At 35.9% G+C, this 18,435-nt stretch overlaps 1 protein-coding gene across 1 annotated transcript; it reads left to right on the top strand.

The window, feature by feature from the left end:
• Positions 1-415: 415 nt before the first annotated feature.
• LOC136247560 (uncharacterized) lies at positions 416-17,517 on the top strand. The gene is made up of 10 exons (XM_066039312.1): positions 416-551; positions 8,186-8,415; positions 8,464-8,539; positions 8,592-8,681; positions 9,211-9,276; positions 9,527-9,594; positions 13,214-13,327; positions 13,374-13,428; positions 13,482-13,757; positions 16,611-17,517. The coding sequence occupies exons 1-10, from the start codon at positions 525-527 to the stop codon at positions 17,334-17,336; spliced, it is 1,728 nt and encodes a 575-aa protein (XP_065895384.1). The 5' UTR covers positions 416-524; the 3' UTR covers positions 17,337-17,517.
• Positions 17,518-18,435: the final 918 nt, after the last annotated feature.

Raw genomic sequence — 18,435 nt, 5'->3', positions numbered from 1 at the left:
AATAGCCATGGCCATTCAAGCTAGGGACTTTAAACTCATGCAACATGTAAGTTAATACGTCATTCTGGTGTAGGTATGACTAAGCCAACTATGCTGACCCATATCGCATATGTATAGCCTGTTATTTGAGATTTAGCTACTGAAAAGCAGTTGTCTGATAGTGTAAATATTTTTGAAATTTCACGAATAAAAAAAGCGACTGCTCCATTAGAGTAATTCACAGCTGGCCCGCTCGGCAACGAGTTGTTAGCTATGCAATCAGTGATGCAATCACTTTGGGCAAACACCTGTATTGCTTGTTGATGAATACAAACACTACTTCATCATTACTAGAATAGTACGTAGGAATCTTGTAAAGGCTTTTGACACGCTCTATGGCACGCCCGAGTTCTTAGCGAAGTTCGCCATATTTGAACACGTGCTAAGGTGTTAACTTCGTTAGAAACCAGTTGCTAAGCGTTGATAAGTGATTATAATGTAACCAGCGGTGACGTTGTTGAGTGTTGAAAGACTTGTTAATTGTCATGTCCGGGCGGGTGAATCACCAAGACGTGAGTTTTGTGAAGTCATCAATTGTCCATAGTTCATGACTGAGAAGTCAAGGTGTCAGGGCTGGCCCTAGTGATACTGGGGCCTTGTTGCTTTAGATGAGGAATCTTTCATTTTGAACTTGGCACAGTGACTGGCTATTTTCATATCAAAACTTGGGAATTGTAAACCAAAGTGGTCAAAATAAAATTTTACATAACATCAAATTTTGCTATTAGTTCTTATGAATTATGTATTATAACAGCTAAAATGAACTCCATGTGATTTTGGTAGTCTTAGCTTAGTCAAACCAGCAGGTTAAAAACCTTGTTGACAGCCATCATTTCTTGCCCTATGTAAAATACATACATTTTGTATGTAATACAAAAATACAAAAAAGCAATCATTAGCATCCATAATCTCTACAGGACATTATACAAAAACTTAAAGCCCTTGAATTGCTCTACTCGATTCCGCCTGAAGTAATGCTGTAGCGTTACCATAGTGACACTGATTTATTTACTATTGATTACAACATAGTATGTGCCCCCATGCAATTTATATTGGAGAATTTAATTACTCGGGTGGGAAAACTCCCAAAAAGCAACCTGCAACCAAATTCGCTAAACTTTGTATCATTCTATGTGTCAACACTGGCTGATTAAGAATCCGCCCGAAGTAAGTGCCTAACCAATTATTATACCGAGTTACAAGTTACATACGAAAAAAACAGGGTTTTCCTGCTGTTTTATTATGTATCTGAATGCGTAATTTGGCAATACAAGGCACTATCCTGCCTTTTCTCTTTGTAACTTCACAAATTCCTATATATCACTCGATTCACCATTGATCAAGGGCTCTGATGAGCCATACCATATCTCCGTAAATTAAGGTATGCGGAAGTTATGGCTCCGTATTTAATAGATGGTGTCATTTTTGCATATATTTTATGTTACGAATTTTTATAATGTATGGTAAAAGTTGACAAATGTTTTGATATGTTCCCATCCACGGGGCTGCCAAAGGAGACGATCCTGTTGGTCAGGCCAGAGCTGGACCAATAATCTGAAGCTGGACCAACTGCATAGCTAACTAGCTTGAACTATATTACTTCCATGTGATCACGTGGTAATCATATCTACATGCACCTTTTACAGAAATGCATGCATGGCATGAGTAATTACCTATTGTTTCTCAGCCTAACTAGATCAAAGCACAGAACTACATGTACAGTACTTACATGTAGTGTTCGCATCGCTTTGTGCAGACTGTGGGATCTATGTATCACATGTGCTAACAGGAAGGATTTTGTTAAGGGGGCACAAAGGTAGAAGTCACTCCTCATGCAGTGTACTTTGGCACATTCCGTGAAATGCGAAACATGAGTTTTCTAGGGGGTCTGTGTGCATCTCCCCCCTAAGGAAATTTTGAAATTTTAATATAATTTGTTAGCAATTTTGACTGAAATTTATTCATAGTTTGACATTGGCCATAGATTAGCTATTGAGTTAAAAACCAGAAATAGTGTAGTGTATAAAGGCCTAGGCTGCTCCCTAAGGAAATTTTCAATGAATAACATTCTGAGATTGAATTTGGTGACAATTATGACTGACTGGAAGTATGAATGCTAATAGTAGCTATATACTGAACTAGAAAGAATTAGCTAATATCATGAACCACAATAGTGGGTTCATAAATAGGGATCACAGAGAATTTTTGAAAATCCTAATAGAGTAGTCACCTTAGAAAGCAGACTCGAGCATAAAACAACACTCAGATGGCTTATTATCAAACACTGAACTCAGAAAAACGGTGATATAGCAGTAAAAATGGTCTAGACGAAATTTGGAAGAATTCAAAAATTGCAAATTTTACTCAAATTGTTCATATTATTATTCATAATATTATTATTATTATTTTGTTTCACTCGTGTATAGCCCAAGGCTTCCACTTTTTCGCGATAAAAGCTACACAGCCTTATTCACTGAGCCCTTCCGTGTGTCCATGACCCATTTATTAATAACCGTACTCCACAAATCGCTGACTGGCCTCCACCTTGATAAATTTCTAAGTTCTTCTTCGCCATTTCCAGCTGTTCCGTATATGGAAGAAGCCATAGAAGATCAAAATTATGGTATCTTGTGTGCTCAGGGATGTGTATTGTTCGACTATAGTCTTTATAACGTTAGTAGATGGCAGATTGAAGTTGTGCAGCACTCTTTTACCTTACAAGATTGCCATAATAGGGTCTATGGTGAGCTGCCCGTCTTCGCTACGAGAAACTGTTCAAGCACGCACGCAAGGTATCCAGTTTATTCTTCTTCCCATCCATCATAGTGAGTGCTTTGTTTGTCCATTATAGGGGGAAGATAAATGGTAGCGCTGACATCAAGGTTGCTTTTCACACAAAAAAAGGTTGGGTGGGGTGTTTATTACAACCCTGCCATTTAAAAATATTAATTTTTGTTGTCTAACCACATATCATCAACAACCCTCCCATATGGTATCCATGTCATAAACAACTTACAGTTGTGAAGCCTGACAGTCTTATATGGGAGGATTGTGTGCTACTGTGCTTATATCACTGTAACTGGCTACTGTGTACTTACTCTAGCATATTCTCCAATCAGCTAGTGACATTGACAGTTGCAAGCATTTATGACCACATGCTAACCAGACTTTGCTGACTATACTTATGGTGTTCCACTTTATGATGCACTGCTGCTAGCAGGCTATACCGATCCACCGAGCTCAGTCTAAGTCCTGGTAATTGGAACTCAATATGCCAGTTTAAAGCACTCCTGCATGGGTAATGACTGCCAAATTCGTGGTAGTCATGTAAGACTGGCTACGCCACTGGCCACTAGTAGTGACATTGTGATTTGTACATGCAGACACCGGCATAGGAAGACTTTTCGGCCAGGCTTAGCCACCTCCTCCTATTTAGCTTGAGTAACACCAACTCAGTGAACTCACATGGTTGCTGCTGCATGCAGCCTTGTTCATACGTACATCTATATAAAGGTGTTGTAAAGTGTCATCGCTACAATAATAGCACTACAGCTACAATGTATAGCTATCTCTTCACTACCTATTCTGCTAGACAACCCTACACCTATAGTGCACATGCTTGATGTATGCATTGTTATATCACTTATCTTCTCTTTTGAAAAAAAAAAATTGAACTCTAAAGGAATTATGACACTAACAGTTACCATTCTTATAACTTGTATGAGTTGTATCATAGAGTATCATTCTTGTCCTTCTGTTAGAATAAACACCTAAGACATCTTGTTCTTGTTCAAGTCTCCTGTGCTGTCATCAACACCGTCTCCTATACATATACCGATGATAGGTGCATAATCAGCAATTCTTCTGACAGGTAGCTAGCTCATATAGCAGTGTGTTTTCAGCAATGACACCAAGTGTGGCGATGATGGCTGAGACACTGAATAGACTAGGAATTAATGTATCCTGCCTTATATTTTGTGTGTGTGTACAAATCAGGATGAGAATACAGTCTTTATCATAGATTACAAAATTAATAATTCATTAAGATATCTAGTTAATGAGTTAACCTTTTAAACTGAGGAATCTCTGTTAGCTTACTACACTAATGTGTCAATTAACTTATAATCCACAAATGGATTTGGAAAAAAGTACACAAACTAGACATATTAAATAAGAAATAGGGATTTTAGAGAGTCAAAATAAGGATTTGTGGTTTACATTACCACCCCAGCGATCCCTTCTTGTTTCGTGGCTTTTTTCAGCGATTCCTATTTCTTATTTTAAATATTTTTATTGCTTCCAGTAGTGTTAGGATTCCTCAAGTAAATTATTTTTCTGATATTGAATTTGGTGGCAATTTTACCTAAAATATACGAAAATTCAATGCTGGAAGCATGAATGCTGCTGAGCTGGTAGTAACTATAAAGTCTATAAGGAAGTTTTGAAAAAATGATCTTTGGAGAATGATTTTTGGTGCTAATTTTGGCTGAAATTAAGTTGAAAGTTTGTTATTGAATGTTCAAGCTGCAAAACAGAATTATAGCATATAAGGTCCACTGTACAAGCATCACCAATAATCCTGAAATGTGGTGTGTAGCTGCATGACTTTTCATCTCCAGAGAATTTCCATACTCACTACTGTGTGGATAGAGTCAGTAACTCAGTTTAGAACAGGTGTTTCAGTTGTTTAATCTCTTGACTGTTTTAATGACTGTTCTATTAGAGTATCTTGATTTCTAAATGTAGAGGGTGCTCTAACCTACTATTTCTAGAGTTCAGTGACATTTCAGTGGTTTATAAGATATAAAAACCTATGTACGTACTATACAGGGTTGCACCCACCACACCCCAAGTCCGCATATGGGGGTTAGTAAGTTCCTTAAATTTACTTACTTAAATACTGAAGTAGCTATAAAGTAATAGTACTTTGTGTAATCAATTGTTTCTTAAAGTAGGTTAACCAATAGAATTTGGAAAGTCTTTCATAACACGAAACAATGTTGAGCTCGTTGACAATACGGCAACATGTAGTTTTTGATTGATGAATCTAAGTTCTTTATTGATGAATCTAAGTTCTTTAATACTTTGCTGCAAAGTTGGCAATATGATCTTCTACTTCTCAGCAGTCTCCTCAGATAGCAGCATAACATTTGCCTTTTTATATTAAACAAGGTTCTGTAGAACGAGTATAGTGACATGTTACCTTTAACACCTTTCAGTTCTTGTGGTACATGCTGTTTGGATGGGGGCTTTTGAAACATGTCACACATGTTTTTATGATCTTCATAGGCTTGTATTGAGACTTGAATAAATACAAGCCAATTATTCTTTTCTGTGTTTTGTAATCTACCCACACTGTCAACAATTGGGTGGTGACTCCTAAGTTCATATAAATGGCTGGGATGCACAATTGTGAAGGTGGTGAGTTCAGGGAGATCTCTGATTCAAGGCACAATTCTTTTGTTGTTAACTTGCCTGGAGACGTCTCGCACTCAACAAATAATGGTGATGGTGATTTATTGTAATGTTGATAAAACATTGACTCGAACCAGTAGCCTGCAAAACTGTGCTCCTTTTTACAAAGTGTTTGAAGAGTATCTGCAGTGGACTCTCGCACAAAATTCTCAAGTATGCCTAAAAACACTTTCCCATTGTTGGGAAGTTCCATCTGAGTACTGATTTTGATGATGATTCTTGTCCTGTACTCTGATCTTTACCCTCTTCTGTATTGAGTCCCATATCCTGATCTTCTATTACTTTGGCTACAACTATTTTTCCAGCACAGTAAGGTAATGCTTATGCAGCCATGTTGTTTTATACTGTTTCAGCTCATCCTCATCCAGTGTTTCATCACTACTTGCACAGTATGCAAACTGCCAACATTTCAGCACATGGTTCTTTAGAAAATACTGTACGAGGAACTTGAGATCAGACTTCAGACCATCAAGGTTAGTGCTTATAAATTCCATCACCAATCCATCTACTCTACTTGAATATTCCTCTGTACCATCAACATGACAAGCATGGGATAACAAATATGGATTGCTTCCACTAAGGTTTTTGATCTCAGAAAATGATAATTTACTATTAATTTGTATATACTTATCTGCCTCACTTTCTGTGAAGTTTCTAACTGTTACAGGCTCACAATTTTTCAGAATATTATGCAAACAGGATATCATAATTTTATCTGGATTCTTCTCATCGATGATGAAATGGTCTGCACCACTGGATACTGATATAATTAAACAGTGTGTGTCAATACAACTCGCAACAAATTGTAACAAATACGGCTTCACTGTGGAACACACCTAGTTGCTCTTGTGCTATGCCTATATGGGTAAAAATTTCCTAGAGGCAGATTTATTATATTGTACAGTCATAAACTGCATCAAAAATGTTTGAATTATGTCTAAGGTTCCTAGCTATGTTCAATGAGCAACACTATAAAAAGTTCTGAAGGGGGCACGGCCCCCCTGGATCTGCTCGCATTGTGGGAATTATCACGTGTACAAAAGGTGCCATCCCAGCACCCTTAAATAACAATTCAATCTTCATGACCAGTATTTTCTTGGCTTGTCACTCTAGCTTCTTTTTACTGAGCGAAGACATTTTATGCGTTCATGCTGTGGCAGAAAGCTGTCATCTGGCAGCTGTGCGGATGAGTAGAAATCACTCCTTTTAACTGCCCACTTGTCTAGTCTAGATACTGAACAAAGTTTAAATATCTTATCCCACGTCACGCTGTGTTCAAATAGTGATTGACCTTGCAATTGTCCACAAGTATGATAAAATCACAACCCTCCTCCAGACAAACCAGTATAGTATACTGCATTTTTGTGGTTGTGTTAGTCCTGTGTAGCTACATAAGGCTTTTATTGTAGTTGTGCAGTAAATTTACTGTGTACTGGGAGCTGCTTAAATTAATCGTAGGCTAGGGCCCCCTGTGAAATGTGAAAAAAAGTTTTGAGAAACAAGTTGATGTGCTACTTCTAAAAACTAGGTGCCATGCAGCTAGCTAACTCAACGGAATTAACCATAGATAGTATATGCTACTATGAATTAACCAACTATGTATTACTATTTTACAATAGGGTAGTTTTGGGTTGTGCAATAATATTTTAAGCTAATTCTCGTATTTCATAATTCATGAAATTTTCGTAATTTGTTTAATTATATTGCTATGCACTGCTAGGGAAGTGCTTGTTAAACAAACCGCTTTTACCAACATATTACGCACAGAAGTATCTTCAACTGTTTTATAGTTTGACTATCGTGTTTTTTCCCACAAATATTCTCGACAAAGCCTCAAAGCTGCTCTTCATTTTTGTTCGTGTATGTAAGGGATACGCCCCCTTTTAACTCGAAGTGATAGGCTATTCTGGTAGTATACGAGGCCTGCACCATTGTTTTTCAATTGTTAAATGCCTGAAAACCTCAAAGGGAAGGTAGTTTACAAAGTCTGAGGAAAGTCGCCACATCCATATTTCAGTCTGCCAAAAAGAAACCACCTCAGAGCAAAGTTCACCTGTGCAGAAGTTTAATACAGACTTCATTTCGCTTTTTCTTCTTACGTAAAAGCTGCTTTTACGATTATTTAACGATTTTGGTCACATGGGAGCGTACGGACAAGCATAGGTAGATAGGTACACACACACGCACACACACACACACGCACACGCACACGCACACACACACACACACACACACACACATACACACACACTTTTACGAAAACAATTCAGTAAACCAGGCGCAGCCGGCCTTTGACCGGCTGTGGGCGATTGCCTGGTTTAAAATGATGTAAGTCATTGCTGGTTATACACTAGGTCATGCATATTTTCACCATAATGTCAAATAATTGTAATGAAATAACTTTCTTTACACAAGGTAGGAAGGTTTGACCAATAGGAGGGGACAGTTTCATACCGAATATTTAATATGTATATACTCTAATAAAACAGTCTGGTGCATGTAAGGTTTTACATCAATTGTCAAAACACATCATTTAGCGGTATCATAATTATATTTCTAACCTGTCATTACCATCTGTAGTGACACGATAACTGAGTAACAAAATGATTATTGCATCATAGTAGTATTTCATACAATATCTCCATTTCTTGTCATGTGGTATCTTTAACAGCTAAAAGATGATCAAATCCATAATAGTCCTGTGGAGAATGGATTATTCAATGAAGCTGAGATGGAAGGATCCATTGTGAAGGAGACCCAACAGGATCAGATCAAACCATTAGAGCACAAGAAAAGTTTAGAAGCTGCAGAGCACTTGGAAGATAAAGATGAACAGAATCATGGGAGATCTCAGATAACAAGGAAATATGCATGTAACATGAATTATAAACACTTAGAAAGGTATGATATAATATGTAACAGCTAATCTGCTATTAATGATGTTTGTAGAGATTCATCTCCATCCATAAGTGTTATAACTGAGTTGACTAGAATTAGAGAAAAAATGGGAGCAGTTTATGATGAGGTGTTGTTGTTGTTATGCTGTAGATATGTAATGCGTTTAAAATGTTGTTTAGGAATGTTACACACAACAGGAGATAATGGAGAACCCACAATTAGTGTCTGAGCTTGTGACAATGATAAATAAGATGTGGAAGTGCTATCAGGTTAGTAGTTCAGTTGATCCTTAATTTTGTTTCTGTAAATTAAAGGCATTAATTATGCACTGTTTGGTCAGTGGTGAATACTGTTAATATTATGTGGTTTGTGCCAATTCTTCTAGTGCATAATAGGCTAGCTAGAACACCAAGCATTAAGCCTTGCCAGTGATTTCAAGATGAAATGCATACTGGTGTGGCTAACAGAAAGCAAGGAATAAATACAGTACACATTAAGACTGATGTTCATAATATTTATACTGTATGCTGTAGTACTTAAAAAATTTATACGGATACTCTAATAAAGCAGTCATCTATTCTAATGCAGCAGTTATGAAATTTTGAATGAAACAGTCATCTCTCTATAGCATATTTATGAAAGCACAATTTTGAGCATAATGGGCTTGAGTTTTCAACATTTCTTAATTTCCAAAGCATAATTGTCTCTATATATATCATAGTCTATAGCTAATTATTGTGATAATGTTGTTTTGGTCAGTTGATTGACATGCATTTCTGTCATTCCTTTGTTCACCAGATGCAAGAGCAACAAATTTGTATACTCAGAGAGGAGAATGAGCGACTCCATCTTCATCATCTACAAGTATGAACCACATTTGTGTGATTGTCTTACAGTTGAAAAGCTGAAACAAGAATTATTATACTTGTGTTATTGTGAACTCTTGACTGAACTATGTATAAGTATAGGCTATAGGTTTCCTCTAGCTAGGATTAAATTTGTAATTTTACTAATTAAATTCATTCTTTAACCAAAATTAATATATAGTACATGTATATATTATAGTAATAATGCTTGCATCTTTTCTTGCATGAGATATTATTTCTTGTCACAGAATGAAAAGATATTGTTGAAAACACTTGATATTTTTGACCAACACCTTGAAGATCAGAAAAACAACAGGTTTAATATTTACAATGTTGTACAATGAAACGTTTTGTAAAAATATTCCTAAAAATGATATGACAAACTGTAATAAAATATCAGGGTTTTTTTGCTAGTTGTCTTTCTTGTAAGGTTTTGGCGTAGTCAGGGGCAACAATTCAAAATTTTGAACACCTATTGAAGATTTTGAGAGGACCACAAAACCAGTGTAGCTGGGTGAAAAGCTTAAAGTAAATGTGAAGCTCTTCATATTTAATGTTTTGTGTAACTACGGTACTGCTCAAACATAACGTCGCACTCTCACTGCTCGATTGCGAGTGATTAAAAACTTGCTAATTAAAGGGTGTGGCACCCGTTTCCTTTGCGAGTATTCGTTCCATACGAAATGGGATGAATACTCGCGAAGGAAACGGGTGCCACACCCTTTAATTAGCAAGTTTTTTAATCACTACCAATCGAGTGGTGCGAGCGAGTGCGACATTACGTTTGAGCAGCACCGTGTACACTACCAAGTTGCTGTAGACACAAGTAAGCCAAGCATTGCTTACACTTCAGCTGTCACTGCCGTGCTTTGTCTGCTGCGCAATACAGCAGAAGCTTTTGGCTCTATGGGCTGTGCATTAATTTATTAGGCCTATGGAAGCAGTTTTGGCATGTCTCTTCCAAATGACAGCCTTGATAAAACTTGTCTCACTCTCAGAAAGTACTACAAGGTCAACAAAATGTCTTTACAAACAATAACTTTAAAAACTGCTTCCAGAAGCCTAAGATATTTTTGTTGTGTAGTTCCTTGTGTTGAAATTACAAAGGATTCAGTAATTGGTTAGTTTGGTTTTTGGCTGTGTTTTTAGTAAAAGATCACTAGATCATGTACCACACACCTAGAACAGTTGTTTTTCTGCAGTAAAAGCAACCAAATACAAATAGTTGCATTACTACTACAACACATTGAAATTATCCATTTTGAAAGTTTGTATAATTTGTCATAGCTTTTAAAAATTAGGCCTGTACCCAGAGGGGGTTCGACCTGAACTGGAAATTTTATTTTTACTGTAAAACGATCTTTTCAACTATAATCTGTGTTCTAGCATTCATTACACGCCTTTCATGGCTTCTACCAGCTGAACCGCGGGTATTAACAATAGCGCTTTAATGATGCATGAATACAGACAGTGGTTTTCTCTCTATCGCTAAGGCTTCTATTATACTACTTACAGTTAATAAGGCTATCCATCAAGCCATCCTTGACCATACTGCGCTGAGAGCTATTATTAATATTATTTCGATTAATTTCAATCGTAATTTGTTAAATGTTTTCTAATAAGAGCCTGGAATAGCAATGATGAGCACCAGACTTGATGGACACTGTGACTGATAGACTGTTAACTATAACAACAACTATAACACAAGTAAGCCTGGCTTGTTGCATCCAATGATATGAATTCTAAAGTGTCAAGTGTGTGAGTCTGTCAGTTGTTTTCATAGTAACCTTATTGTGGTTATCATCCATGTTTGGACAATGGTGAAATGTAAGGTTTAGCTTATAGCTGAAATTAATGACCCTGAGCAGTCTTAGAAATGATGGAGTGTACATGCACTACAACCATATTTTAATCTCTTGTTTGTATTAGTGTGTGATGGGCCCATGTTGAGTGGAATTTGTATCAACACAATGATGTGTGAGAAGTTTGTTTAATCAGTGCACATGATGCATTTCTGCATTTAAGCAATTTGAGGTATATATTAAACCTTTCTCAGTGTCTGGGATCGCCTACCACTTCAATGTAGAACCCCCCATTTGAAATTCCTGCATACGGGCCTGAAATATACTGTATTCTTTGGGGCATGCAAACTATGTCCTATGGCTTCCATTAATAAAATTGTGTTTTATTTAGTGATGGGCGATATTGACATTTTGCCATATGATTATTGTCATGAACAAATCATGATTATCACCGTTATTGTCCTCTTGTATTACACAATACTAAACACATCATGAATTGTTAATAAAATGATAAAATTATGCTGAAAATTAACAAATATTTCTCTATCACGATTATTGTGTGATAATTGCGGATTTCGATTTTCACTAGTCAATGAAAAGTACACGATGTCGATTATTGGCAATAAAATAATCATGATTATCACGATAATTGAATAATTGCCCATCTCTAGTTTTATTATTGAAGTTGTAAAGCCAACACAGGTACTGTTCCCCACCTGATGAATAACTCATGTTTTAGCCGAGTCATTAAACTTCTGTTTAGTGCAAATCTGAGTGAAATCCTCTAAAGCATGTACATTTTATGGCGTGTTTACAAAATACTGTAGTTTTTGTGCTAAAATTGATTCTTCTCCTACGGTTAATTGTGAAACTCCCCAAAAATGCTTGTAGTGGTTTGAAATAGTATTATCTTTAAAAGTATGGGAACAGATTTTAAAATATGACTACTAAGGCTTCAAAAAAGGAGATCACTGTTTTTCATAGACAATTTAGAGAATTCAATAACGAATATTTCAAAAAATTACTTCCATAGTTTTGGTACAAATATACTTAGGTAGAAGAGGACAAAATATAAGAAATATAGTGTTAAAACTGAGAGACTAGATCCAAAATTGGTAGAATTCCCATACTTTTGGTCAAGAACACTAAACCGAGTCTTAATGTCAATATTTCTAAATGGAGTTGGTGACTTTTAAGTACCACAAACACATCTGATACACAGTGTTGGGAGTAACGCGTTATTTATGTAACACGTTACGTAATATTATTACTTTTGTGGTAACTAAGTAATATAACGAATACGCTATAAAAACAGGTAATATAACTCAAGTTACTTTACTTACAAATGTAACACGCTACCTATGTAATATAGTTACTGTAACGAGTCTAATATTACGTAATATTATTACTACAAGTAACGAAGTTACTGATCTCGTTAGTAATCCACTGAGTAATGCCTAGCCACAACGAAGTAATGAAGCCTACTGAATGAAGCTTATTCACCAGCTTCTCACTTATAACCAAGATTTGAACATATGTCACGTGAAAAGGTGGTAGTTTCGCACGTGACAGCTTAAGGCTGTGGACACAAAGTAATATAATATGTAATATTATTATAGTTACTTTATTTTATGGGTAATATGTAACTGTAACTAAATAGTTCAGTTGCAAGTAATATGTAATATGTAACTAGTTACTTTTACAAAGTAACTTGCCCAACACTGCTGATACAAAAGGGAGTGGAAAGAGAGTAAAGATTAATGAAAACCATCATTTCACATGTGAAGTCAGTGGCATTAGTAGCGTGTCCCCTTAATATGAAATGTATTAGTCTTCTGACCTAATTTGTAGGTGTGACAAATGTTAATTGAGAGCTGGTATATTATGTGTCAAATGCATGAGATTTACTGGCTCAAATTTTGCCCAACTTTGTATGTAGAAAATGGCAAGGATATTTATGAATATCATCCTGATTAAATTTAAAGCTAGAGCACAGGTAAAAGACCATTTAATACCAGGTCCATTGGTCACATGACATACTACCATACAGTGTATCTCTTGATATGATATGACAATACAGTATATATATATATATTACTCAGCTAACAATACCTCTATTTTTTACAGTGACAGTGATAAACAGTGTAAAAGTGGACAAAGCAATTCAGCAGTGATTGAACAGGTGCAGCATCAGCAGAAAGAGATACTAACTGTAAAAGATGACTGTGAAAAGCTCATGCCAAATCAGTTATGTTACAATAGTATGATGTGTGCTTTACATTTTGTGGTTTAGAAAGAAGAAAGGTATGGTAAAAAGAGGCTTACGAAAGATAAAAGACAGATTTAAAGTCAGCAAGTGTACTATTTAATGTATTACAAATACTATCTATATATGCTATAGAGTGGTACTATGGTACTAGAAAACCCTGAGAATGAAGTTGTTACATCTGCTACTAGTAACTCACATTGTACCAATGCTCACTTGTCATCACTACAAGATGATGATATTGTACACTCAAAGATTCCTGAGGTTGACTTGACACGTGGAGTAAAGAATAGTAGAAATGGAAGACAGAGTGAGTGTTCACGAAATGGAGATTATTCTATGCCACATTCTGAATCAATAATTACACTGGAAGACTTCTTAGCTGAGAGTAACAAATCACCTGAATCAAGAGTAAGTTTTCAAGTCAGTTAGGTAGCATGCTACCGTTGTGGACTACATAATAATTATAATGTGTTTGTCCCTTACCGACTCCCTACACTGCATGATATTTTGTAGCTAAATTACTGCCAGGGTTTTGTACTAGCTATAAACATTTAACCATATTCATAGCACCCACTGGGCAAGTTACCAAATCAGGAAACACTAACCATGTAATGCACAGAACTGTTTAGTAATCATGTATCTAAATACTCACTTAAAGCTAAGGAGCTCAATTGTGTTGTTTTTCTAATGAAGTTTTAAGCATGCATGAAAATTTTAAGAATCAACAAGCCTTAAATCGAGGGGTCAGCAACAAGCTTAAAATTTCATAGGTCAGTTTAGAAAATATTTACTAAAGTGTTGAAATCTGAAATCTTTTATTGCAGATTTTCCGGAATCTATTGGATATGTCAGGAAATTACATGCAGTTTTCTCTGAAACCTTTCCAAAAATCCATGGAAATCTCTGCAACAATTTTCAGATATCTTGAAATCTTTGCTAACATCTGAAATCTCGTAGGCGATTTTTGGTGCTAATTGGTTGGTTGCTGACCCCTCACCTTAAATCCACCCAAACCTTTAAGAAATATGTGTTTACATAATTAGTTATATGGAGAGGTGACTCTATTAGCCTAAAATTACACATCAAAGGAAAAGTTATACATTGGTCTACTTGGGGAATGTTAAATAATGACTGGAGCAACAGAAGCTTACTTGTTATGAAGCAATGAACATTGACTGACTTGTAAACTTCCGATGACTGAGGAAGAGGGGTGTACTGTATATAAGTGCAATACACCTTGTAGCCTTGGTTTATACATGTACTTACATGTTTGTGTTGATATCATAAAAAAATGATTATGGTTGGCCTCAGCAATACCTTGTTGTTGTTCTTAAATATGTTATCCACAATCGAAATTCACATGGTCCCATATAACCCTTAAACATGCATGAACTTTTAAGGAAGTAAGCCTTAAATGCACACGGAACTTTTAAAGATGTGTGTTTACACAAAACAAACTTATGTGATGAGGTAAGATAGCCTTTCCTAACTCTATTAGCCTATAATCATACTTCAATAGAAAGCTTTTTCATTGGCCTACTTGTGAAGGCTAAATAACCACCATAACAACAAAGCTTACTTGTTATAAAGCGAAGAAGAATGGTGTCTCCCTTTATTGCAACTGGGCATTCTTCATCTCAATAGTCCTATTGATTGTGGGTTTAATCACGTGACCTGCATATAGCCTTATTTGTATATGTAATAGGACGGATGGCTGTGGTATTCGGGATTAATAGTTCTCACATTGTAAACAGGAAGGAAATAGTGCTCAGCTTCACCTCGCACTATTTTACTCCTTCCTGTTTACAATGCTCGCACTATTAATCCTGAATACCACAGCCATCCGTCCTATTGCAAATTAATCCGACAACCATGGCAACTGTTACTAGGCAACAGAAATTCAAAAATAACTACTAAAAGACCAATCACACTTAGCAACCGTTGCCTAGCAACCATTACTATGGTATCAAAATGACGTTTACTTTAGCAATGGTTACTTAGCAACCATATTGTTGCTATGCCATGGGGCATCTATCACTATGGTAACACTAGTTGTCAAATTGGACATTTACTTCTAATAGAAACACACCACACTATTTTAGCCAATCAAATTAGTGTTACAGGTTTTATCAAGGTACCTTGACAAACAAGTGAACTAATTCTATTGGCTAATCGCTTGACATATTTCAAAATAATACATCAAGGTGTTATTGAGAGTATTATATTGTAACACATTCAGTTGTTGGATTAGCTATTGAATGGCGATTTGACTAATACTTGTTTGCAGTGATTTGGACCAACTGGCAACAAATTATGGATTATTTTCTAAGTGGTTCTTTGTGAAGAATTATTTTCACAACAAGCTTTGATTCCTATATTTTGGCCATAGGGTAAACCCCTAGGTATCATTTTAATGTTTATTACATCATGAGTAGAATGGCACAAATTACAAAGCCATATGATGAATGCTTCAAAAGTTACAGCAATTTGTTTACGGCCATGAGTAAAAGCCTATAAATAGGCTTATGCGTTTTCAAGGGGCATGCGTAATTTGCCTATATATAGGCCTATGCGCGTTTAATAGATAAATGCATTCTTGATGCATTCCTGCAGTGTTCCACACTTGTAGGTGAATCACCCAAGTGGAATTATTAGTTGTGCATTGACATTTGTGATTTGCCTGAAATATAGTATGCACTCACACTAGGGATGCGCCGATTTTGCTTGCAAAATTTTTGGAAAAATACGTTGGTAAAAGCAAAGAGCAAAATGCTGGAAAAATGTGGAAAATTGGAAAAATGGGCACCAAGGAATGGCAACTTGGCACATTTTGTATGATAAAAATCGAGATACTCTAATAGAACAGTCACCCATAGTATTAGGACAACATATGCTCATAGGAAATGGTGACTAAAGATCGAGATACTCTAATAGAGCAGTCACTAGGTACGAAATATTCTAATAGAGCAGTCACACATGCTTGTAAGCTAGATATACTACAATTAATTTTTAGCAAAATAGAAAAATTTTGAGCAAAATATTGAGCAAAATAGGTGAAAAATAAAAGAATTGCTGGAAAGAAAAATAGGTAGAAAAAAAAGCAAAATAGGCTCATCCCTAACTCACACTTGGGCCTAGTGGCACTTGTGCTCACGCATATATTTCAGGTAATTCACTCATACCCTTAGTTACAGCTATTACATGTATTATAAATAGTTTGTAATAATTTACATTTTCAAACTTTAAATTGATGTTTTGTAGCGCAAGTATGTGGATATGCACTCTACGAAGGCTACCTGTTCCAGTAGTGGAGAACAGTCAATATCTAGCAAAGAAGCCAGTGAAAACCTGCAGCCACGATCAGACATAATTGAAATACCCAAGTTTCTATGTCGTTCTTCACCCATATCATCGTTGGGGTCATATGGAAGTGTTGAATTGGGAATATCATCTCAGTCATCACAGACAGGGTCTGAAGTGTTTCATTCAATGGATTCTAACTGTAGCTTGAGTAGTGATGAACTCAATAATAGAAGCAGTTACATGAGCAGTTCACCCAGTATAAGTGATGACGGTGGCCCAGCTCATGCCACAATTAGTGCTAATCAATCTCTTTTAAGCCAACAAACTGGACCTATTATAAAACAGCAGTTTAGTACCTCGTCAGCTCCTATAGTGAAGCATTACGTACCAGTGAAAACAACTGATGGACCAAGTTCTTCTGTCCAGAAAAGTATGTCTCTATCCAAATGTTATAGCTCTGAGAAATTACCTAATGAACCAGAAGAAATATTGTTACAGAGTGATAGTTCCCACAAGGATATTGATTATGATTCTTCACTACCAGATACTGCAGGGTTTACAGCATGTAGTCAGATCACTGGAAAACTGTCATTACAGAAAATAATACCCACAAGTCATCAATCAAGCTCCTCTCCTTTGGGAATCACTTCAAAGTCTCGGATATCATTCAGTTATGATGTATAGAACATGTGGATTGCTATTAGTAAAAGAGAATTGTATGATTTCTTCTAATTTTGTTTTGTGTTTTTTGATATAATCTTCATAATCATGCTGACCACTCCTTGTCATTTACGGCCACTTATTATTGTGTTTCAGGTAACCTCCTGCATTGATATGTCACTCCCTTAATTTGGTCATTATTACAAAATCATGCAATATTATATTTTTATTCCATTATCTCAATATTAATGGGTGTATGGAAGTAGCTAGTAATTACTAATTAAAAAACTCTTATAGAGCATTCGGCTAATAGGCTATTAGGTGCATACAAGGCAGTAATGAATAATGAGCTGCCAACCTTCTTGTATTGGTTTAGATTAACTGTTTTCCTGATCTGAAACTTAATAATTATAATGATAGATGCATATATAAATAATTATGTATACACAATACTAGTGTCTTGAATAAAACTTAAGCATTGATATTTGGTTATCCTTGCTCAACTGTTTTTTTTGTTCAATAAATTTATGCGATGGAAAATACGACAAGCAATTTATATTTGTGGAGATATTACTGTACGTTAGCTATATCAGTGTATTATACAAATATACAGATAAATTTGGAATTTTCATCTATAGAGTAGCGACTATAGCACATCAATAAAAAGTACTGAAACAAGCTGGAGTAGTGCAAGATATTAAATCACAGTAATGCAATAAGAAGTGTTATATCCCTACTGTGCATTTCCATTATGGTATCTTGAGCACAGTAGGGATACTACAGTTCTTATTGTTTTACTGTGTTTTAATATCGTGCACTACCCCAGCTTGTTTCAGTATTTTTTATTGATGTGCTATGGTCCCTACTCTAGTTGATAATTACAAATTTTTCTGTGTACTTGTTTGTTAACTTTTTTTGTAAATAATTATTATGACTGGTGAACCCATGCATACCGCATCTGAAATGGCACCACACGCCCCAATTATCACCTGAAAAGTGAATTAAGTATCTATTATGCTTCATTGTCAGCTATTTTCAACCTGTTATGCAGCATTTCTAATCAAGAACTGTTTGAAAAGGACCTCCGTAATCTACGCATATGGAAAGAAATGGTGCTACACAC

This window comes from Dysidea avara, chromosome 2 (genome assembly GCF_963678975.1).
Source record: "Dysidea avara chromosome 2, odDysAvar1.4, whole genome shotgun sequence".
In the NCBI taxonomy this organism is placed as follows: domain Eukaryota; kingdom Metazoa; phylum Porifera; class Demospongiae; order Dictyoceratida; family Dysideidae; genus Dysidea; species Dysidea avara.
Note: the sequence above shows the minus strand (reverse complement) of the source record. Positions and strands in the feature narration are given on the sequence as shown.